Here is a 25,098-nt window from a genome sequence, read left to right as displayed (position 1 = left end):
TCTGTGCACAGAACTCCCATTGGCTTCAGTGAGACACCTTCTCATGCAGAGCAGTTACCGAAATGGCAAAATAAGTGAAATGCTTTCCTTTGAATTCTGTTAAAGAAACAGAAATCTGCAATGCAGCGTTAAGTCAGTGGAAGTAAAGTTACACAGTCTCTTCAAAGAACTTCTAGATTTCAAGTCTGCCAGTCTCACTGAGGACTCTTCTATTACATACGTTGCATCATAACCAGGCCTATAGATTGAAGGAGGCTGGATATCCAGCTGTGGTGGGTAGATTTTACAATTCTGTGGTGAGTTACATCAATTTAAACTAATTGATTAGCTACATATTCAGACAAAGAAGGGAGTGCAGTGGGAAATAAAAATATAGGGCTGGTGGCAAGAACTCAGTAATGACCATCTGTACGGGAGCCTTATGAAAGAAATACGAGTTCTCATGAAGAAATACATATGGTCATAGAACTACAAGACATCACTGTATTTCTTCAACTTCACAGAACTTCAGGAGTGGCAGGAAATTAACAGCCATACACACCTCCTTGTCTACAGACCCCTCTCCATCATTATGTACGTTTTCTCATGCAACCATTCAAAGATCATTACTGGTAGCAAACCGGAGACCCGAATTAGGACTACTCGTAGGCCTCGCAGCTCTCAAGTGGAAGAGACTGGCTACAGGGGATGACATGTTTAGCATCTTACAAAAAAAAGAGGATGGCAAACTCCTCATGATGAAGCACTTTTATCTGATTAATGGGGAGAAAATAATGCCAGCCTGAACAGAGAAAGTATGATCCATCCCCATAGCCAGAAAAAAAGTGTCAATGGTGATTTATAAGCAAGGAGGATAAATTGTGTCTGAGTCTATCTTGGAACATTGCAAAAGGAAATCTCAAGTAAGGCAATCAGAATCGGCTTCCCCACACATTGTAGGATTGTTACAAATTATCCCATGATGGTCCCCACACAACCAGTTTTGCTTGAATGACGCACCCACCTGTATGATCCAATATACCTGATTTACTGTTTGGCTGATGCATCAGTAGAGCTATGTTGCATTGCACTGTATATCTATCGTTGTTGTGTCATATGGTTAAAGCAATCAGTATACTGTTAAAGAAAATGGAAATCTACCTGGGCAGGGGGCAATGCACACTTGCACCTCCTTCTCAAAGGATGGACATTGCTTTTAGTTAACTAACTGACCCATCTGCCAAGAAAACCACAGTAAAATAAAAATTGTAAGAATTTACTTACATGGGATTTTGACCAGTAAACGAATACTTCAGCCACCATGCGGAACAGTTCCTCTGCTTCTGGGTTGGGTTCTTTCAGCCATTTTGCCCTAAAATTAGATAACAACAAGGAAAAAAAAACTTGGCGATGATCCTTTCTGGCTTAGATAATGCAATTGTAACATTTTGCTTTGAAATCAATTTTTAACATAATATCACCAGGAAAAAAGTAGAACAACGTGCATGTGTTTTAATTTATATTAAAGTGGCCTTTTGATGCCCTACTTCAACATCTGAATACAGTTTCCCCATAATAATAGGTAAAATGCAACAGGAAATTATTTATTGTGATTTTTCTCCAAATCCCTTTCCTAAAATTGCAGTAAGTCTGCAATAAGGTACTGTTAATGTCACTTAAAATTGATTGTGTGAAGAAAAGTTATGTAAATTCAGTGTAGAATATAATCAAGACAAAAATGAAGTATCAAGAAACATAACTAGGTTTTGAAAGGATTCACTAATTTGTTTTTTTCCACATACCTGTTATAGTCCACAAATCTAATCAACAAAGGGTAGAAGGCATAGAGGTCCCGTGCCAAAATGGTGAACTCATCTAGGATAAGCAGTTCAGCCTCAGACATGTCACCTCTGCCTTCTGCTCTTAGATGGTCTTCATCTGATACAACCATTGCTGCTTTTTTCTTCAACTTATCCATCAGTGGCAGGAAGTGGGTCTTTAAAAGCTGGGGCTTCACTTTGCTTATGATAGGCTGGGAAAACACTATTTAAGGCAAATCAATACTATAATAAACACCTGACCACCAAGTGTAATCCAAAACCTTTACCTTTTCTCTCCTGTATTTTATTTTAAAGAAGGAGGGTGAAATCCTGGTCCCATTTAAAGTCAATGGGAGCTCTGCACTGACTTCAGTGGGGCCACAAGTTCATTTTGTTAGTGTGAAAACAGGGATTCAAATTAGCTAATACCATGCTAAACACTTAACACCATGAAACTTGTCTTATAATCTACTCCAGTATTTTGCCTTAAGAAAATTAAAAAGTTTCATAAAGTACGTAAATGTTGTGCAGTGATGTATGTGGGGGATAAATCATTCCTGAGCTCCTAGCTCTTCCTTCGCACAGTATTGTTTGGCTTGGTTGAAAGGAGGAAGTACTGGAAATCTCATTTGGGAGCGCTAGTAATTGCCAGACCCATTTTGCATTTGCACAAGCCTGGATAAGTTATGAATACACATTTGAACTTTTGGGATCTCACCTGGACTAAATGAGCCTCTGAAAATGTTGACAGGCACCCATCACTCAGCCACTTAAAGTATCTAGGGCAAATCCACTCATCCAAAGGGTAATCCTTAAGGAAGTATTTAGCCAGTGTTTGTTTAGATAACAAACACCTACAATACATTTAGTAGATTGCAAGTAATTTGCAGCAGGGAACATGTTTGCCTATGTTATTTTACAGTGACTATCAAAATGGGGGTCCAGACCTGTATGTTACCAAAAACGTAAGCATCAAAAACAACAGAAAGAAGACAATAAGCATTGAAAAGTCATGTGAAATTGAATCAGAGGACAGAAGTGACTTTTCCTGGAAGATGATAAAGTTTTACAAGGTGACAAATCAACAAATCCACTGTGTTTTCAGCCTTTCACCTTTGTGATTTTCAATAAGACCCAATGTAGTATCATCTTTCTTAAAAAAAACATCACCTAAAAGTGAGCTATGAACTGCCACCCATCTCAAAGGAGTGTATGCTGAAGTGGAAATTCTGATATTTTTTATGATTCCTATGAGGGCCTCACTTTTCCTGTGCTTTGCATTCCTATGCATGGAGTGTAAAAAGCTGCCCATGGGGCAAAGCAGAGGATATGAGGGTTGAGTCATGTCACTGTTTGGGGTGGTATGAATGGGTCATTAAAGGATTGGCTGGAACCAACCCGTATCAGTGGAGGATCCAGAAAGACAGTGGGAACCCCAATGGCCAGGACATTCACATCTAGCAACCAACAGCCAAGAAGAAGGAGATTCCCCCCAATATCTCTTCATGGAGAAGCAGAGCAAAGGCTACAGCTGGAGAACAAAGCAGAAAGGAGTCAGATGGCTGGGTTAAGAGCTGGCCTTTGGAGAGACACAGGAACACACACACCTGGGACTAGGAACCGAGCCAAAGAGAGAACCTAGATAGCTTTGATGGTAGCATGGCTCAAGGGAGCCCTGGCCTAACGTTGGCCATGCTGAACTCTTAACCTTTGCTTCTCTACCATAACCTAAGGACTCTGTACATCAGGTGACAAATAAATTGTTGCCTTGTTTGGAAAAGGCTGCCTGGAGTCGCTGCAAATAATCACTACGAGCACTGCACCCTGAAGGGACACAGCACAAGCCTTCCGCAGGCGTCTGGCTTTGGCTGGACTCACTGCAAGGAACCATAGAGACAGACAGGGTTTGTTGGTGCCTGAAGGCTCAGTTCTGGATCCTTGGAACTGTGTGCATCCTTGGGCCCCAAGCACACTAAAGGGATCACACTCCCAAGGGACTAGTTAGAAACTAGGGCATTGGACAGACCCTGTGGAATGGTGACAGGGTGTTAATCATAAAGCCTAATGTCAACACTTCAAAAACCAGATTTTGGAATAGCACACAACTGCCTTCTGTACATATAGATAAACTGGTGGCACAAATATAATTCTTTCAGTTCAGTAAATGGCATATTACATTGCAGGGATGGCCATGCTTTTGAAGGAGGGAAATTTATTATGAAGTTCAATACGATATATACCAATTATTTTAAAATATATCATCTCTCTTTCAAAGAACTGTTGTCTTATTGTTTCATTTAATTAGACTTTGTATTATTCAAAGAGGCTGTAAAATATGGGCTTGATTCTCTTCCAACTTCAAGTGGGGTAAATATAGAGTAAATCCATTGAAGTAAATGTGAACTGATGTAAGTGAGAAAAGAATCAGACCCAAATTATTCATATCTTCAAATCTTACCTGCTAATCTCTTCATCCAGGCTCCCTCATCAATACCTAGGTTGTTATAGATGATTTTCAGTATGTTACCCAACAGAGTGTTCATGTGCTCTGAGGTCAAGGCTGTGCAGCACATTTCAGCCTTGTCAGGATTGTTTTCTGGCCCATGTTCCCACCAGTGTGACATGTAGCTACACAGCATAGGCAGTATCACTTCCATTATATGTGGCATTTGTGTGTAACGAATACCAGACTCTGCCAATTCCACTATTTCTTCCATTAACTTCTCCAGGGAAGGAATTTTTGGACAAACCTCTTCTACACTGATTGGCAAATTAAGAGCTAGAAAATAAAAAAAATAAAATGTATCACAAAGAGAAGACACACACAAAATATTTATATCCAAATGTTTTTTCATTCTACTTTTATTTTCTCTTTCACAAGATGTCCATCTGGCTGATAAAGCTTTAGACACAAAGAATGAATGCTTTTATGGAACTGAGTAGAGAGTTATACATCAGCTCCAATGGAAGTGTCAACTTGTGTAGTAAGATTAGTGCCAGTACTGAAGTTGGAGCCAAGTTTTTTGTATCTGCCTATACTCTGGGCTTCTTTTCAAAATCAGGCTACGTCTCATTTTAACACTGAATACATCATACATATTTGTTCACAGAGCTGCATTAATGCTTGCTTAACTGAAGTTTGGAAAGCATTTTGAAATCCTCAATAAAAGTAAATTCAAATTATTATTATTACTATTAATACAAGGATATTTCTTTTCACAAGAGACAGTATAGGCTACGGTGGATGTACTACAATTACCAGAACATATTACTTATTAATATAGACACTGACATTTGCCAGACAGACTACTGTAGCTCTATAGAAGAATGAATTAGTTGCTCTTCTTTTAAAATTGAGTGGGTGAAGTTATACATAAGATGCCATTAAGTAATTGTTGTATACTATAGCATAGTGTTTTTCATTTTTTCAATACACCTCTACCTTGATAGAATGCTGTCTTCGGGAGCCAAAAAATCTTACCGCGTTATAGGTGAAACCGCATTATAGCGAACTTGCTTTGATCCGCCGGAGCATGCAGTCCCTCCCCCCCGCCCCCTGGAGCGCTGCTTTACCACGTTATATCCGAATTCATGTTATATCAGGTTGCGTTATATTGGGGTAGAGGTGTTTTTGTGGTATGCATTAAATTTAAAATGAGACATAACAAAATAAAATTATATTCTATAGGTAGCTGTCCAGTTTTTAATTTCACCCATGGTAGTTTAAAATAATACAAGTTAATCAGTAGAACCTCTAAAATATTTCCAATAGGGAACAGCATAAGGCACAGCATTAATTCCCCAACTATGTTTTTATTAAATAGCCCTCTGAAGGGGCATCTACATGAACAAATGTTTACTTATTTGTATTTGCCTTTGCTGTGGTATTTCCTACACTTAAAATACAGAGTACACCACAGCAAGCAATTTATGTTATGCTATCCTAAGTATTTACTTGTTAAGGGCATACAATGTATCAAAATATTTAGCCCCAATTAAAGATACAGATAAGTCCCAGAAAGAGTTGAGGCTGAAAATGAGAGATGAGGAACTAAAACTGTTCATTAAGATATGCTATTTTATCTATGATAATAGGCAGTATTAAAATCTCTACCTGTGTATGGCATATAAAATCTTATATAAAAGCACTTATTTATATACAATACAAATAGCTTCTGATATTACAAATTTATTCCATTTTGCAATGTATCAACATGATCAGAATGAGGTGGAACTAGGTTAGCAAGTTAATTCCAAAATAATAAAAATATCTCCATATGCAATATTGGGCAGCTCAAAAAGGAATGAAAAACATTGAGTTTTGCAAGATTTAACCTACCATTCTAGCAAATGAATACAACAGATCAGTAAATGAAAGGGAGGATTGTTGTAATAGAAAATGTATGTAAAAATGCAGTGAGTAAGACAACCACAACTGTATGTGAAATCCAGATGTTAAAATGCCTGCCTGTGAGGTTCTGGATGTACCTGCTCTGTCTCTTGCAGACTTGGTGTTGTAGATAGAGTAGGTATTATGTTTGTTCAGATGAGTTTCCAAAAAGGCCACAGGGAAGGCACCAGCAAAAGCAGCCAAACATTCTCCTAAGGCTGAGCGCTGCCTGTGAATTCACAAATGCTCATCGTTATATATACAGACACATTTTTTTTCTGATTGAATATACGCAGAGCTAGTTCAGTACCATCCTTCATTTTATTACAAACTATAATCTTCGCAAAGAGAGAATCCGCTACATGATTATAACTACAAACACAGTAACAGAAAAATACATTTAACAGATATCTGAGGACATTAACCTTCTGCCATTACACAAATAAAATGTTATATATAAAATGTCAAAGCTAGGCCTTCTTATATTTGCCGAGAGCTACCAAGGAGCATACAAGGAAAACACAGCACTAGTATAATAACAATAACGATAGTAATCCTATTATTTTCCTCTCAATTTCCAATAATACTGACTAAACTGTGTCTCCTACTGAGAGAATGCTACCGAATAAACTGATGGATCAAGAGGCCAAATGTTACCACCATTATATCTAAATGATAATGGGAGGGCATTTCTCCTTTTTGTGAAATAAGTAATAATCATCTCCTGGGCTTGCCCAAAAGCCAAAGTCTGATATAGACGGGATATTGTTATCACTGAATTATTCAGATATACTCTCAAGTTTTTATTATGCTAAAACTTTTGCTGTTTTCCCACCCCTGTAAATTATAACCACCCAGTCTGATTCCTTCTGATATAAAAGAAAATGTGTCAGTCTATGCTATCTGAGACATGTCTCCCCTCAACTTTGGAACCCCAAGGCTCACCGGTGTGGCTTATCACACAGAAAAAAAAATTGTCACAGAAAAGAAATTACTCCCATCTCAAGGAGGCAAAGAAATCCTGGTCCCACAGAATATCTTAAAACCAAAAGAGTTGACATAAAAACATGTAGGGAGTATGTTGTTGTAGAAAAAATGATATTGTTTAAATAAAAAAATCTTTGTGGTTACCAATTTTCCTATATAGAGGAGACATTAGGTCCCACAGTCAAGTCAATTTTATTGTAGTACGTGATTGTCAAAATGACTATCAGGTGGTGTACCATTCTGAAAAGCTTGTGGGCAGCTTTAAATAAAGATAGTATCAAGAGATGAACAAGCCATTTTTAATTTCTTTTGGACTAAAACATGCATGAGGAAGTAAGAATCAAACTGGAGAACTTGAGGAGATTCCTAGAAGTCACAGAGATTCTGCAGTTTGGTCAAAATCCTGCCTTCCTTTCTGACCCAGGAGAAAGGAGAAACCTGGAGTTTCTGCTGTAACAGAATGCCATTGAATTCCCAATCCATAATACCCACAATAAACACAGGAACTTCAGCTTCTGACTCCATCATATCTCTCATAGCTATTTCCCCTCCTGATTTCCTCCCTGACCTACATAATGTCCACATGAAAAGAACATGTTTCACATACATCTATAAGATAGCATGCTATCCGCTTTCTATATGCATTGATGTTTGTGGACTTTAATAGATGAGAGACCACTTCACTTTCACAATAGCTCTTGTGAGAGTCAATATATAATTTCATATAAGAACAATACGTAAAATATATGCCACTTGGACAGCATTCACTTGAAATTGTATATATTTTTATTCCACATTGGAGAGTAATTATTTTTAAATTTAATTCTATTCATGATTAGATGGGGTGACAAGTGGGGGTGATGTCAAAGGCTGAGGTGGCCATGTTTGTTGTGAGCACAGCGTTATAGATAGATAGCAGTTCTGAAGGCAGTAGCCATTTGGAGTACAGTGATTATGCATCTCTCTCTAGAGTTACACATCCTTCAACTCTTCTTAGCTAATAATGACTCTTTGATAGAATACAAGGTTTTCCAGACTAAGGGCTACTGAGAAATAACATCAGTCATCATGCAAATCCCCTTTTACCAGGATGCAGTGATTTGTAAAAGAAACAAGTTTACATAGTACAGAATCCCTGAATTTTGATAGCTGAAACAATGTAACTTATATTGACTTGTTGCAACCTTACATTCTGACTCCCAAACTGGTTGCCAGGCGTCCAGTTTTCTACCAGAACGCCCGGTCGAAAAGGGACCCTGGAGGCTCTGGTCAGCACTACTTACCTGTCCTTTAAAATTCCAGTTGGTGGCGCAGTGGGACTAAGGCAGGCTCCCTGCCTGCCCTGGCTCCATGCAGCTCCCAGAAGTGGCCAACATGTCCCTGCAACCCCTAGACACACAGGTGATCAGAGAAGCTTTGCGCACTGCCACCACCCTGAGTGCTGACTCCTCAGATCCCATTGGCCACAGGGGAGGTTCTAGACATTTCGCCGCCCCAAGCACGGCAGCATGCCGCGGGGGGCGCTCTGCCAGTCGCTGGTCCCGCGGCTCTGGTGGACCTCCTGCAGGCGTGCCTGTGGAGGGTCCGCTGGTCCCGCGGCTCCGGTGGACCTCCTGCAGGCGTGCCTGCGGAGGTTCCGCTGGTCCTATGGCTCCACCGAAGCCACGGGACCAGCGGACCCTCCGCAGGCATGCCGCTGAAGGCTGCCTGCCTGCCGTCCTCCCAGCGACCGGCAGAGCGCCCCTCGCGGCATGCCGCCTCAAGCACGCGCTTGGCGTGCTGGGGCCTGGAGCCGCCCCTGATTGGCCAGGAACTATGACCAATAGCAGCTGCAGGGGCGGCACCTGTGGGTGTAGGCAGCATTCACTGTGCCGAGCTGCCTGGCCGCCCCTGCAGACATACCATCCGCTTCCGGAAGCCACAGGGAGCCTGCCTTAATCCTGCTGCGCTGCTGACCAGGAGCTGCCCTAAGTCAGAACCCCCTCCTGCACCCTAACTCCCTCCCAGAGCCTGCACCCAATCCCCTACCCCAGCCCTGAGCCCCCTCCTGCACCCAAACCCCTCATCCCCCGCCCCACCCCAAAGCACCCCCCCCAGCCGGAGCACACACACGCTCCCACACCATTGCCCCAGTCCAGTGAAAGTGAGTGGGAGAGTGAGCAATGGAGGGAAGGGGGATGGAGTGAGTGGGGATGGGGCCTGGGTGGGGTCTGAGAGAAGGGTGGGGCAGGGGCAAGGCATTCAGTTTTGTGTGATTAGAATATTAGAAAGTTGGCAACCCTAACTGTGTACAAGGTATGAGAATTAATGGAAGGGGGTAGAGAACATACACCCTGGCAAGGAAGTGGTTGTTACACTCCTCAGTGCTATTCTGGGTCTGCTACTGCTTTACTGTGACCTTGAGCAAGTCACTTGATCTTCCCTATTTGTCAGTTTCCCCCTCTGCAGACTGTAGATAATTAATGAGATGCTGCAGAGTGTTGTAAGGTTTAATTAGTGTTTTGATGAAAGTGAGATATAAGTACAAAGGGTTATGAATAAAGTTCTCTCTCTGTCTTGCTTTATTTGACTGATTCTGTAGAATCACTGATTATTTTCAACAGTGATTTTTTGAGAATGAGTCCATCCAGACTGGATTCAAGATTCAGTCTTGAATTTTATAGCTCAGATCCACCTCTACTTGAAGTACAAATGCAAAAAGTACATTTTTGATGCATTATGATTTTTTCATTTGATTTGTTAATAGAATCGTGAATGACAAAATTCAGTAATTCTGACTGGATTTCTTACCCGTTAGAATATATTCATTTTACAATTTCATAACATTTTATTTACAAAATGTGAAAACACCAAGTTTTTAATATCAGTCATGAACAAAAATAAATGAGGGATAACCATAAAATATAGTACAGTTAATCAATCTACAAGCAACAATTATAAAACTAATTGTAATGAAAATTTGCAATTTCCCCTTCTGGAACTCATACATTGTCTAAGTTCCCCTTGCAATTAATACTGCTTGTATTATACAAAAAAGTCAGATCCTGCAGTCCCAACGGAAGCAAGAAATATCATATTTTAGACAAAGAACCTTTTCAGTTCTAACTGAAGACTATCTTTTTACACAGTTATATGCAAATATTTAAAAAAAGTTATAATAAATCCAGGACAGTTATTACCATAACTCCCTTTTCTATTAAGGGGTAATTGATTTTTTCCCTCCCCGCAACTTCTCCCCACACTCCTTTTTGTGCTTTATTAAAACTTTCACCTTGGAAAACAACATTCTAATAAAGAGTGCACATGATGTCTACGTATACAACTAATTGTCTATATGAAGATTACAATTATGTACATGATTTTTCATCTTACCGCTCCACATAGATACTCTTGCTGGTTCCTAGAGAGTACAAGCTGGCCAATATTCTGTAACAAGAGACCTGAACATCTTCCACTAAGGGAAAGGGGCAGAGAAGTAAGAGAAAAAGGTTTTACTGCATTCCATTTTAGTACTACATAGTGGGCTTAAAATATAGAGACAATCTAATTATATTTGACTTGACAACCTGCATACTAATGAGTACAAGCTACCAAACATCATCTATAGAAATCACTGTGTAAATACAAAAAGTAGTCCGATGGCCAGATGCTGACATAGCTTTTTATGAAAAATTTCCACTTAATTCAATAGAAAGCAAAGACAGAGAATAATATCATATTTAATGTACCATTAGCATGCTCTATTTTTCTGTGAAAAATAGCAAACCATCTTTGTTAGGATAATGCATAGTTATAGAAGCTGAGATTTGATTTATTAAATAATCTATGCAATACAGTGTACTGAATCTTTTCCAATTGTTAGCAGTACTTTAAAAGCAGGGAATTCCCACAGCAATTATCTAAAGTGTTAAATGAGTAAAAGGAAAAGATAATCAGGGAACTAACCAATTTAAGAATGCATTATGCTTTGTAAAATATACAACAGTGGGAAAATACTCTTGCTGAACAGATTTTTAATTTTGTAAATTATATTTAATGATATTACCTCATTTTTAGACAAAGCTACAGGTAAGTAGTATCTAAATGATGTATTCATTAGTCAGACAAGGGAACCAAAACAAAATGATCACCTGATCCCCCCAACAATTTTTCTCTTCATTGCTTGTTTTAGGAATAACAATCATCACATTATGAATTCTAGTGTAAAGAACAACATTGTTTTTCCATGTGCAGCTGTAAAAAACTGAATTGATCAAATTGGGGAGAAAAAATTGATGATATGGCTCCCTTCCCCCCTAAAAAGTGATTACATTACAACTTTTTCTCGGTTTTCCATATTCCTTTTTTCAATTCCCCTATGCTATTTTTTCAGCAAATAGCACTGAGAGATTGGGGTTATGTTTTTTTGAAATTTCCCATGAATGAGAAATTCCCCCCCAAATTGTTTTGGAAACACTAACATATGGTATTTCTGAAACAAAATATACTCCACAGACTGGCAAGAGTAGTGAAATGGACAAAGAAGCTAAATTTCAGTCAGCAGCAGCTGGGGGCCCCAGAGTCTGTGGCTCTGGCACAGCCCTGCCCTGCAGAGAGCCCTGGGCCAGGGACCACAGGGCTTCCAAAATCCTGGGTCAGCTGGCTCCACAGGCTGCCTGACTCTCAGGGAAGCTGGCTCAGCAGGCTTCGGGTTGCTCTGGAGCCCTGGACATTGGAAGAACATCCCAGGACCTCCACGCTCCCAGCTCTGCAGCAGGGAACCTAGAAGCCCTGAGAGGCCCAGCTACAGTCCAAGTTCTCAGGGCTTCCATGCTCTCTACTGCAGAGCCAGTTTTGCCAGGCTCCCAGTTCCATGGCAGGGAGCTTGGAAGCCCTGAGAGCCCCCAGCTCAGGGCTTTCAGGCAGGGCCGGCTCCAGGGTTTTTGCTGCCCCAAGCGGCGGGAAAAAAAAAAAGCCGCAATCGTGATCGGCGGCAGCTTCACTGTGCCACTTTCTTCTTTGGCAGCAATTTGGCAGCAGGTCCTTCCCTTCGAGAGAGACCAAGGGACCTGCCGCCGAATTGCCACCGAAGAGCCTGATGTGCCGCCCCTTCTCCTTAGCCACCCCAAGCATCTGCTTGCTGAGCTGGTGCCTGGAGCCGGCCCTGCTTTCGGGCTCCCAACTCTATGGCAGGGGGCCTGGAAACACTGGCATGGTGATGCTGCCCCATAGCCAAAGACCCTGGAAACTAGGGCTCCCCAGCTGCCCGGCAGTCAGAACTATGACTGTGATTCGACTACAGTTCACTCAACCCGATTCATGTTCATATTCACATTTCAGGTTCAATGAACCAGCAGTTTCTGAAAAAACTCTGTTTCACTAGACATTTTCCAACCAGCTCTAGCTACAACTGCCTGCTAAAGGGCCTGGGTTTTTTTTTTTAGCTCAAGCTGTAGAGATTCATGCTTTTAGCTCTGGGGTCCCCAGTTCAAGATGGTGTGTACATCACGTAAGTGGGAGCTCATCCAGGCGTTGAGCAGATGTGGGCCTCCGACACTCAGGATGAGCATATTCTGTCCAGAGGGAAGTACGTAACTCAATAGTCTCTGTGCTACATGCCCCTCACTGTGTCTGGTCTACAGACAATCTGAGATTGTTACCATCCCAGCTACAGACTGGCTTTTTAGTTCAAGTTACTTTCAGCTCTGCAGGTCTTCTGTTCAATACCCACTGTCAGCCAAGGTGATGGTCATTACACTAGTATAAATAATGTGATTGAGAAAATGTGTCTCATTCACCCAAATGTTTTTCATTCTGGTAGGGGGATGGGACCATAAATTCAGTAGTGATGGTTTTTCAATCTCTCACACTGAATGAGGGAGAGGCAGATATTTTTGATTGACTGGGCTGACACTCTAGTTAACTCTTCCCACTGAAGAGCTATTCCAGAGAGTCTCTTCTAAAGCCAATAATGGTCATATCTGAATAAAACACTTTTTCAAAATTTATTAACAACAACAGATAAAACTGCCCAGCGCTAAGAAGTAATTGTCCAACTGAGGGAAAAAATACACAAACTGGAATGACACTGCAGCGAAAAGGCTATTATTCCTAAAACACAATGTGAAGAGAAGTGGTGCTCTTGTGTATTGCGTAAAATAGGTAAGCACAGTTCAAATTAACCAACAATTCATACTATTAGTGGGTTTATAATAACTGAATAACAATCACATAGAATAGGTGATTAAAATCGTGTAAGTAATAAAGTATCAGAGGCTAATGATGAAATTCTATCTGGATCAGAAAACAAAAAGTAGTAGAAGGTGTATACCTGATCTTCTACAGATGGCATATAGTCCCACAGCTTTTTACTTTTGGATTATGTTTTTAGACACTGAAATTAAATGTCTTCAACCATAATTGATAAAGAAATAAAAATTATAGTATAGCATCACCCAGTCAAATTATAAATATCAGAAAACCATTTTTCACATAGCTATTTTATATTTTCTCAGACACAGAAAATGCAGATGGCTGAGTTTCAGTCTCTTTTTCTAGATCCTCCACGGGTGGACTCCTCTTTTAACAATTCTCCATTTCTGAGCTGGCCAGCTTTGAGGAAGAAGAATTGCTGCCCACGATAGAGGGGGAGCTGGGTATTAGAATTCCTGTGGGGCTTCTAAACAGCACAAGATTGAAACTCTGCTTTGTGGACTGTAAGAGGAACTGCAAGAGAACAGCTTTAGTCCCACCGAAATTAGGTGATTTACAAAATTTAGGCTCTGCATCAACTGTGCTCCTGCACTCCACAGAAATGGAGCTTCAGAAGTACCTCCCCACATCAGCCCCTTGCAGATGTCTTCAGCAGTTCCTCTTGCTCTGCCTCATGCACCCATTTGAACATCCCATCAATTGAAACAAGGTCATGTTCGTGGCTAAAGTCAGGTGGCATAACCTTGCTTGAAAGTTTGAATGAATGAGGTTGCATTACAACAGCTTTCATGAGAGAACTTCAAAGTTCTATATAAAATTAAGTTTGCGAAACGCCTGTGTTATAAATATTATTATTCCCATTTTACAGATTGATAAATTTATGCAGAGTGAGATTATGTGATTTATGCAAGATCACATAGCAAGTCTATGGCAAAACCAGAAATATAATCCAGATTTCTAATCCAATCTTATAACCACAAAAGCACACTCCCTCCCATATTTTTAAACAATGGGATAAAACCTGCAGACCTTATTCTAAGCTTAAAACTAATTCTCATTTAAATCAGTGAAAATTGTCAGGGTTTGTCCCCATATGTTAGAACCCAAACTGTAATAACCCTCAGTATAAAACAATAAAGATCATTAGCTGCTTGGCATTTCTAAATAATACCTACATATTATATCTTCTCCAAATTGATGCTGTCCAATATGTTCAAATAACGAAGAGAGCACTGGCAGGAGAGCCACTGTGGTGTAGTTAATTATTTGTGTCACCCCCTTTGGTTGATTTCTCGTGTGTGTAAACTGGCCTTGCTTAAGATTTTCCATTGTCATCTCCAGATCTTCTGCAGCATTATCCAAAAATGCTCTCAATGCCATTTTAACAGATTCCAGACCAGTCTTCATCACAGTCCTGTGCATTACATATAAAAGAATTAAAGATCATATTCTGTTAGAGAAACCACGAAACAAAGTCTACTCTTGGATGATATAAAAAGATACACAAGATCTTGGGAAAACATTCTGATTGGGTAAACTCTTCTTTCCCTAAAGAAAGCACCTTCCAATTGAAAAGCAGTGTCAGTGTGTCACTCTGCAGACCGGAAGAGATTTCAATTCTTTTTACATTGACAAGGTTTCTTAAGGAAAGGCTTAAATGCTTCATAAAAACAAGGAATGAGGAAGCCAACTAAATCATCAAAATAGGAATCTTATGGTTGTTTAAACTGCAACCCAAAATGCCTACCTAACCATCATAGCCAGATTTTGCTTCAGCAATTTTAAAAATCAGAGTGGGTTTTCTGAAAGCCACAGTTAAAATCTCTAGTAGAAAAAGAGCAACATGAACATGTTGGTTATAGAACTACAATCACTTGTATCCAATATTGTAATTCCGTGTCACTGCCTTCAAACAGAAACACAAGGCTAGCTGAGTTGACTGTAGAGGTCCTCTATTCATAGAAAAGTACAATTTCACAGAGTTTTCATTTTGATTGTGAGAGAGAAATCAGTCCAGGTGAAAAAGGCTTGACAGCCCAGGAGACTAAAGTAACCTATTTTATTCGCAGAATATGTACTACATAGGTGGCAGCAATGCAAGCTTCCATGTACAGCTATACATATGTGCCTCAATCCTGACCTAAAGGGACCTTTCCATGGGTATGTCTTCACTGCAGAGTTAACTTGGGTGACTGGCACCTGGGTTAACCTAGCCTAGGTGTGTGCAGCCATACTGCAAAGCCATACTCAAGTCACTATATCCTCACTGCTACTGCACTCGCCCATGTGTCACCAGGACGTCTGGGGGGCACATTCCATGGTTCTTAGCACTGCTGTAAGTGAGCTGCTCTGTGATTCTTCTACCTAGTGATTGTGGGAGAACTTGTCAGTGCTTCTGGACATGTTGGAGGGAACTGTGGGGAGGGCATCCGAGGACTATCAGCACTTGAGTGGTTTAGCCTGGATCTTCCTTGCAAAATGGGCACTTTACTGGCCTGAATGAATGCAACAGCCACACTTTAGTCTATAGACCCAGCTGAGTCAGCTAGCCTGGGCTGAAAACACCACTAAACTCAGATCAGAGTTTTTGTGTGTGAACAGGTGAGAGGTTAGAAGCAAATCTCAAATAACAGTCCAAGTTAGCTCAGCAGTGAAAACATACTCAAAGAGTGAAAGCACACCTCACTCAATGCCCATTCAATTCTTGGCTTCGCTGATCATGAGGTTGTAAGCAAAATAATGAATTATTTCCAATAGTTATGACAGTTTTTGAGACACTTATCCACTTGAGACAAAACCCATAAATAGCCAGCAGTTTTTGGTCACTACTGAACTGGCCTGGAGTTGAAACAGTGAATTAGAGATGAAAAGCTCTATATTGTATTACCAAAACCCCAGGTTATCAAGAATAATCATGAAGCAACAATCAGTATAGGAACTTTTTCAGCAGGACAACCCTTTTTTATTTTAGAAATTCTGTGGCCATGTACAGATAATCACCCCCCAAATCCTACTGTACATGTGCTATTTGGGTTTAAGTGATTTTTTTTATACTTTAGAAAATGTATTCAGCATTACCTTGCATCCAAAGTCTGGCCAAGTATATGAAGACAGTTGACTATTGATGTTGCATCATTTCCTAAACAGGAAGCAAAATGATCCACCAATTAAAATGAGTTTGCATTAAAGCAGTCCTATTTTTGTTATTTGTATTTTCAAAGAAGCAGACGCACAATTCAGCTTCTGCATGATTTTAACAGTCAAGTTAAAAACATGCGGTTTGTTGCATTAACTTTGTTTATACAGACAATAAAGCATCTCTCATCAAATAGCTGAGGCACTCAAAGCATCTCTCCCTCAAACATCTGAGGCACTCATGAAGCACTTAGATGTGAAGTTAATTAGAGCTGCAGTGTACTATTTGTATTTCACTTAAGGTGTTGAAAATTTCACTTCAATTGATTCCAGTTTATCTGAGCATTTATTTTCTCTCTCTCAGATAACAAAGGTTATCTGATGCTCTCAGTTTGGTGCTGCCTCACTGGTACAAGAGACAAGCATTCATATAAGATGACAAAGATGTTAGACCCTGAACAGCTGAAGTGATCTACTACGGGCTCTTTGAAATCAGATATCTCTACTTGAAAAGCAACATAAATACTTCTCACAATTCTTGCAGTTCTCCGCCTAACACTTTATAATAAGCTTTCTTATGATGAAGTATAAAGCACAAATTCAGACATTGGCATAAATGGATGTCATCCAATGAAATAAGGAGTCTCATTAGTTAACACACAGGGCAGAATTTGGCCATACATACATGATCCATATATATTATTTCACTGTTTTACAGTTAATTCCCCCACTTGTTTACAAAGGTGGAATTCTCTCTCTTTCCTTTCTACAATTCTAAAATTAGTTGGTCTTCAGTAACCAACGGTCAAGTAGTAGTATGTTTTTAAACACTGAGTTGTACATACAATGAAAAAAATTTTTTTCAGTGAAATAGAGATTTTCAAAAGGCAGACCGTAGAGAAGTAGAGACAATGGTGGCATTTGGGAGGGCTTCTTTACATTACTCATAATTAAGGTTACAATTTACTTATGGAGATCACAGCAGTCATGGATTCCATGACTTTACTGGACCTCCGTGATGTCTAGGTTTTCAGGAATAGTAGGCGGGACTGTGCACCCTTGTCCTGCAACTGGGGCTGGCTGGAACCAGGATCCTGCAAGCCCCAGCCCTGCTGCTTCCTCCAGGGGACTGCAGCTGGGATCGGGGGATGTAGCTGGGGCTGAGGGCCCAATACCCACGACTTCCACTGGGGGTTGCAGCCAGGGATGTGTGCCCCATGCCCGATGCATCCCGGGCTTGGCGGGGGACATGCGTCCCAGCCCTGACTCATCCTGGGCTTGGCAGGGGCCAGGATCGTGCGCCCCAGCCCTGCAGCTTCTGCCAGCAGCTGCAGCCAGGCCATGTGCCCCAGCCCCAACGCGTCCCGGGCAGGGTGGGGGCCAGGTGCACCAGGCCTGTGGTGCCTTGGGCTTGGCAGGGCTGCAGCCGGGCCGTGCAACGCAACCCCACAGCATCCTGGGCTTGGCAGGGTCCTGGCACAGCCCATGCGCCCCAGCTCCGCGGTGTCCCAGGCTTGGCGGGGCTGCAGCTGGGCCATGCACCCTAGCCCTGCGGCTTTCCCCAGGGGCTGAAGCTGGGGGCACATACTCCCCTTGCAGCTTCCCAGTGTCATGTGCCTCCCGCCACTGTGGCCAGGGCTTGGCAGGGCCTGCAGTGGGAGTCACTCACACTTATCCCACAGCTGAGCCAGCTCTGGAGCAGGGGCTGCGTGCCCCCCATGGCTGGGGGCTCAGCCTGTCAGTTTCCCCCCCCCAATAGGGCTCCATTCCAACCCCCCTACCTAGCCCTGCCCCCAATTATTTGTAGTAAAGTAACGGACAAGTCATGGGCTCCGTGAATTTTTGTTTACTGCCTGTGACCAGTTCATGATGTTTACTAAAAATAACCGTGAAAAAAATCTTAGCCTTACTCATAATCTCACAGCAGGAACTGGTTGATACAGTCTCTTATTTCCATTCACAGGAAGAGTCATGTGCTTTATCAGGGTCAGCTAGACTATATAGTGAGGGTCAGTAGGGTGGAGCCAGCAAGTAGTCTAAACATGCTGAAAACGAGCCAATTTTTAGGACTACCCCCACAGGAGATGTGTGCACGTGCTTTCTTTCTGATAGTAAAAACAGGATAAAACTTCACTGGGACATATAAGACTTATATAGAATAATGTTAAAAGATTGAGAAATTAAACAAAGTTTAAAAATTCCAAAAATTCTAAATTCTGAAAAAAAAAACTTATTAACAGGATTAATTTAGCTTCAGTGGGACCATTCACATGCACAAGTCTTTGCAGGAACTGAGACTTAGGTAGAAAAACCAACCTTAATTCACTACTCTTCATTTAGTTGTTGTAATATAATCACGATCCATTTGGAAACCTCTGCCCAACATGTATTCAACATGTTTAGATGAGAACAGTAGTTAGAACACTGATGATCTATCTACACTAGCACTTCCATTGTTCCTACTACTGGTGGGGCTGTATATTGTTGAGAAAGACATGTAGTGTAAACATAGTCCATGATAACTATATTTTTGGAACAGAAAGGGTGATTTTTTTTAAAGAAAGCTTAGTAATTGTGTAGAGAGCTAAAAATCACAAGATCCATATCTTTTTGACATCTATGATTTTTCCTATTCCTAATGGTAAGCAGAACATATTTTTGGAGGATTGTGGTGTATGTGCTTCAGTTCCTCTCCTATAATCTTCCTCATGCAAATTAGCACAGCAGCACCTGAAGGGTACAGCCTTCCTCCACAAGTATGTTTTACCAAATAGATCACAGCATCACCAATGTCTACTGATTTTTTAACTTCAAATAGTTGAGATATTTGGAAAAGCATCTGAAGTTCAGATCCTTATCTGAACCTCTTTGGCCTGGAAAAGAGCCTGGAAATTTTGCAAGAATGAGGTCCATTATGAGATTTCCAGTACTTCCTTATTTTATTTTGCCTGGAAACATTGTGAGAAGAAACTTTCATGAGGTATTTTCAAAGCACTGGTTCTGATTCTGGATGTAGCCAAGGAAAATTGAATTGTTAATACTGTAAAGAGCAAACTAAACATTTTTGAACTTCACATAGATGTTTTGTTTGGACCTAATTTGGAGAAAAGTATTCAAAATAACTCAGTCCTTATTACAATCAAAGTTATAGTAAAACTATTGCCAATGATTCAGAGACCATTATAAATCAGAGAATTTTGTGGATTAGCATGTATGCTCCTTTCCTCCTGGATTGTCTGCCCTAGATATGTCAGGAAAAATTATGCTCTTACTCAGATGGGTGAATTTGGCCCAACATCTTCACAGCACTATTGGCTTCTCAAACATGGGAGCAGGGACAGTGAGAATTCTGGGCTTTGCATTTCTTTAGATTTAGAGCATTTAGTTGTTTCCACTGTGTTTTCAACACACAGAAACACAAAAAAACAATTGGGGTGCCCTCGCTTTTAATTTATGTATATATGCCACTAAATTAATAAAGACTAGACCAATCTTTTTTATTTCAAAATGTGTGGAAACTATTTTGCTTCTAGGCTGAGAGCACCACATATCAATTTCAGATTACCATGATTTTTTTTAAAGGAGTTATAAATACCTGAAATTAGGAGTTTCTAAGTAAGTGAATTTTACTGATGCCACAAAAAGTTCTACAGCAGTAACACAGGTGTGGCAGGTCTGTCCAAACAGACCTGTAGCCAGAGCACAGCACTAGAACCTAATGCAGAACACGTTCTTCTAATCCAGAACATAGCCTTTCCATTATAAAACACTTTAAAACAACAGGGTACAAATCAAAACTAAGAAACCACTAGACCTTAAAGGAATTGTATACATAAGTAACTACTAAAAGAACAATAAAAATTGCAAGTACAAAAACATTTTTCATTAAAAGAGTTCAGGCTAAAAGCATCCTAGAAACTAGTGTGATCACTAGGTATCTGAATGGTTGTTCAACCCTGGGCTACAATCACAACAGGTCTCATAAGCAAAATGATTGGGTTTAATCAGCACTTGGATGGGAGACCTTGAAGAAAAAATCCTAGATACTTCAGGAACTGATGCTGGTGATTAAATTCAGTTTTAACACCCTGCACTCAAAATCTCATGGATACTCATCTCCAGGATGCCTTAATCGAGGGATTTCTACTAGTTCCCAGGAAGTGGCAAACAATCAGGCAGCATCCCCTCCCCCTTTATATCACCACAGAGTTTTCCTCCTGAGTAATATCCTCTCTGTTCATGAAAGTGAATGGGATAAATCTGGTCAGCTAGCTGCATGGCTAACATTTGTCTCAGACTGTATGTCACTTTGTCATCAATAGTGAGAATAAAGAATTGGGCTGATACACCGATAGCTCTGAAAATAATGAGTTAAACAATATTGAAATCTAATTTAAACTATTCATAGAAATTTTCATTTTAAACGAGGAAAATATAATTTCAAAGGCTCATTCCACTGCAAATAATTTGTGGAAAATTCAACCCATTAATAATAATGAAAGTGCAAACTGTACTCTCCTGAGTACACAAATACAGCTCTCAAACAGTAAATTATCATTGTTAAACCTCAGTTATCCAATAATCAGCATATAATAATTCCATGCTGAAGAATAACCTTAACAAAAATATTAGTAATTGTGACACTGGCAGACCAGCCAACCTGTGTATGACCCATACCAACTTAACGAGGCATTACAATTGTACCAGGACAATTCACTTGTATGTGAATTTCGAAGAGATGTACTAGACCAGCAATAATTAACCCATTCAAGGGTAGATGCTAAGTCTGTGTTTACCTATATCCTGGTAGAAATTTAACAACGTAACCAAATTGGCTTGTAGATTCTTATTCTTTTCATGTCTTAATTGCCTTTACATTATGTATGCAACTGTGTTCATTAGACCTTAACATCAAAGATGTGAGACACTGCGTGAAATTAACAATTACATATATTGTCGTTTTATTTATCCATGATATAATCTATGATCAGCATTCGCCTTACATTCATCAGTATAACTAGATTACCTCTGTATGCATAGTAAATAGAATGTTAACTTCAAGTGATGGGAAGTTGTGTACTCAACAAAGAAGAATCCTCAGTCACATGCTGTGCGCAAAGCACTTGAAAAACCAGCTATAAAGAGAAACCTCTGGCCTGATCCTTTCATCTCTAGTCTGCTCAATTTTGAACAGGGAAAGTTTAATCCGCGAGACTGAGATTTTCCAAGTAGTTACATGGAATACTCTGGAAAAGGCATGGAAAGACTCCAGCAGACTCTACATCTAAGCTTTTAGGATAGTTCCAAAGAGACTTTTGCAAGCCAGCAGATAGATCAGGATCACAACAGTGATGTTACATGAACACTGAAAATCACCTGTATGTATATGATTCCTTAACCATTTAATAACTCCCTTCTTTTCTTTTATTAATAAATCTTTAGTTAGTTTACAAAGGATTGGCTACAAGCGTACTATTTGAAGTATGTATTGACCTGAGGGTAACCTGATCTGGGATTGGCAGAACTTTTAAGTATGATTAATAGGGTTTTCAGTAACCTATCACTATATTAGACTAGACTGTCTAGATGGGAGCCAAGGGCTGGAATCCCTAATGGGGACTGTGTGTGGCTTCTTGTTAACCAGTGTGGTACTGCAGAAGCTCTTTGGTAAATCTAATTATAGAATAAAACCAGTTTGGGGGACTGTCGGTCCTATTTCTTGAAGTCTGCCCTGAGTGTGGTCCATCCAGGCACCCAGTCCCAGTAATCCAGTATGATTAACAAACTTCAGGCTCTTCTGTCTGGCAAAAAAACGGTTACCTACCTCTCGTAACTGTTGTTCTTCAAGATGTGTTGTTCATGTTCATTACACATTAGGTGTGCACGCGTCGCATGCACGGATGTTGGAAACTTTTTCCCTTAGCGGCTCCCATCAGGCTGGCAGGGGAGCCCCCGCCAGAGTGGCACCTCCACGCTGGTACATATATATCCCTGTTGACCCGACCCCCCTTCAGTTCCTTCTTGCTGATGACTCCAACAGAGGGGAGGAGAGTGGGAAGTGTAATGGACGTGAACAACACATCTCGAAGAACAACAGTTCCGAGAGGTAGGTAACCGGTTTTTCTTCTTCTTGTGATTGTTCACGTCCCTTACACATTAGGTGACTCACAAGCTTACCACAAGAGGAGGGTAGGAGACATAGAACAATTGATTGGAGAACAACCCTGCCGACTGCCGCATCATCTCTGGCCTGCTGATTGACTGCGTAGTGGGCTGTGAATGTGTGCACTGACGACCAGGTGGCTGCCTTGTCCTGGATCGGGACCTGCGCTAGGAAAGCTGTTGAGGATGCTTGGGCCCTAGTTGAGTGAGCCATGATCAGCGGGGCCGGCACCTTGGTGAGCTCGTAGCACACGTGGATGCAGTCCGCAATCCACAATGCTACACACTGCGTCGAGACTGAAAGCCTTTTCAGTCTCTCGGTGATAGCGACAAACAACTGTGTCGACTTGAGGAAAGGTCTAGTTCGCTCTAGATAGAATGCCAGGGCCCTTCGGACATCTAGAGTGTGCAGGCTACCGTGACTGGGGTCCATGTGTGGTTTAGGAAAGAACATTGGCAAACAATGTCCAGCCCCATATGAAATTGTGAGACTACCTTAGGGAGGAATTTAGGGTGTGGCCTGAGCTGCACTTTGTCCTTATAAAAAACTGTATACAAAGGCTCCGAGGTGAGGGCCCTCAACTCGGACACCCTCCTCGCAGACGTAATGGCCATCAGGAATGCCACCTTCCAGGAGAGGTGAAGGAGAGAGCAAGAGGTCAGGGGCTTGAAAGAGGGTCCCATAATTTTGGCCAGGACCAGATTAAGGTTCCAGGGAGGGACCGGTGGGCATGAGTAGGGAAACACCCTTTCTAGTCCCTTAAGGAATCAGGCTACCATGGGGTTAGAAAACACAGAATGTCCCAATACCCCCGGGTGGAATGCCAAAATGGCAGCTAGATGCACTCTGATTGATGAAGGAGCGAAACCCTGATGTCTGAGGTACAGGAGGTATTCTAGGATGACTGGAATGGTGGCCTGAAGAGGCTGTATTTGCTTTGGCTCATACCAGCAGGAGAATCTTTTCCACTTGGCTAAGTAGGTCGCCTTAGTGGAAGGTTTCCTACTGCCAAGGAGAATTTGCTGTACCGGAAGGGAGCACTGGCTCTCCACAGTGTTCAACCACAGAGTTTCCACGCCATGAGGTGCAGCAACTGTAGATCCGGGTGGAGCAGGCGCCTGCCATCCTGTGTGATGAGATCTCGGTGCGGGGCAGGGCAATCGGGGCAGCCACTGATAGCTCCATCAGGGCCATAAACCAGTGCTGGCGAGGTCAAGCTGGGGCAATCAGAATTATTACTTTGTCCCTATGAACTTTGATGAGGACTCTGTGGATGAGTGGGAGCAGTGGAAAGGCAGACTTCAGACTCCCGCTCCAAGGGATCACGAAGGCATCTGTGACCGAGCCCGGACTGTGGTTCTGGAAGGAGCAAAACAGTGGACATTGGCTGTTGTCCTTGGTGGCAAAGAGGTCCATTTGGGGAAACCCCCACTTTCGGAAGATCGATTGCAAGACATCCGATCTCATCGACCACTCATGCATGCGGTACGACCTGCTGAGGCGGTCTGCCAGCTCGTTTCTCTCTCCCGGGAGGTATGATGCTACGAGATGGATTGAGTAGGCTATACAAAAGTCCCACAGGAGAAGAGCCTCTCGGCAGAGGGGAGAGGAGCGGGCTCCGCCCTGCTTGTTTATATAAAATATGGCGGTGGTGTTGTCTGTCAGAACTGTCACGCTGTGCCCTTCTAAAGTAGGTTTGGCAGGCTAGGCGAACCGCCCTGAGCTCCTTCACACTGATGTGGAGCAGCCTTTCGTCTCTGGACCACAAGCCTTGCGTCCTTAGATCCCCTAAGTGGGGTCCCCAGCCAAGATCTGACACGTCTGTTACCAGTGTTGGAGCCGGCTGCGGTGCTAAGAAGGGGATACCCTCGCATAATACCAATTGGTTGAGCCACCATCGCAGGGAGTCCAATACTCGGGCAGGAACTGTCATGACAAGGTCTAGGGGATCTCTGCCTGGGCGATACAATTCGGCTCGCCACACCTGTAAAGTCCTGAGCCACAGTCGAACGTACTTGACTACATGAGTGCACGCCGCCATGTGTCCCAGGAGCTACAGGAAGCATCTGGCCGTGATTGTGAGGAACCTTAGTATGGAGTCTATGACATGCTGGATGGCCAGAAATCTGGATTGCAGGAGGCTCGCTCGTGCCTGTACCGAATCCAGCACTGCCCCGATGAACTCCAGCCTTTGCGTGGGTATCAAGGAGGACTTGGGCAGGTTGACTAGAAGACCCAGCCTGCAGAATATGTCCAGGGCCACCGTCACATGGGAAAGGACCTCCTCCTCAGACCAACCCGCAAGAAGCCAATCGTCGAGGTATGGGTATACTTGTATACTCCTTTTTTGCAGAAAGGCTGCCACTACTGACATGCATTCCGTGAATATGTGGGGGGCTGCCGCCAGGCCAAAAGGAATGACCATAAACTGG

At 41.8% G+C, this 25,098-nt stretch overlaps 1 protein-coding gene across 1 annotated transcript in view; it reads right to left on the bottom strand.

Moving 5' to 3' along the window:
- The window catches only part of RYR2 (ryanodine receptor 2), a gene marked incomplete at its 5' end in the record, with an annotated part of 534,914 nt that overhangs the window by 149,741 nt on the left and 360,075 nt on the right, over positions 1-25,098 (bottom strand). Inside the window, 7 exons of the mRNA XM_045010317.1 lie at positions 1,264-1,351; positions 1,782-2,022; positions 4,258-4,578; positions 6,288-6,418; positions 10,549-10,630; positions 14,544-14,782; positions 16,447-16,507. Of these exons, the coding sequence (XP_044866252.1) occupies positions 1,264-1,351; positions 1,782-2,022; positions 4,258-4,578; positions 6,288-6,418; positions 10,549-10,630; positions 14,544-14,782; positions 16,447-16,507 (1,163 nt within the window). The remainder of the gene's footprint in view (positions 1-1,263; positions 1,352-1,781; positions 2,023-4,257; positions 4,579-6,287; positions 6,419-10,548; positions 10,631-14,543; positions 14,783-16,446; positions 16,508-25,098) is intronic.

This window comes from Mauremys mutica, chromosome 3 (genome assembly GCF_020497125.1).
Source record: "Mauremys mutica isolate MM-2020 ecotype Southern chromosome 3, ASM2049712v1, whole genome shotgun sequence".
In the NCBI taxonomy this organism is placed as follows: Eukaryota; Metazoa; Chordata; order Testudines; family Geoemydidae; genus Mauremys; species Mauremys mutica.
This window is presented reverse-complemented; position numbering and strand designations above follow the sequence as displayed.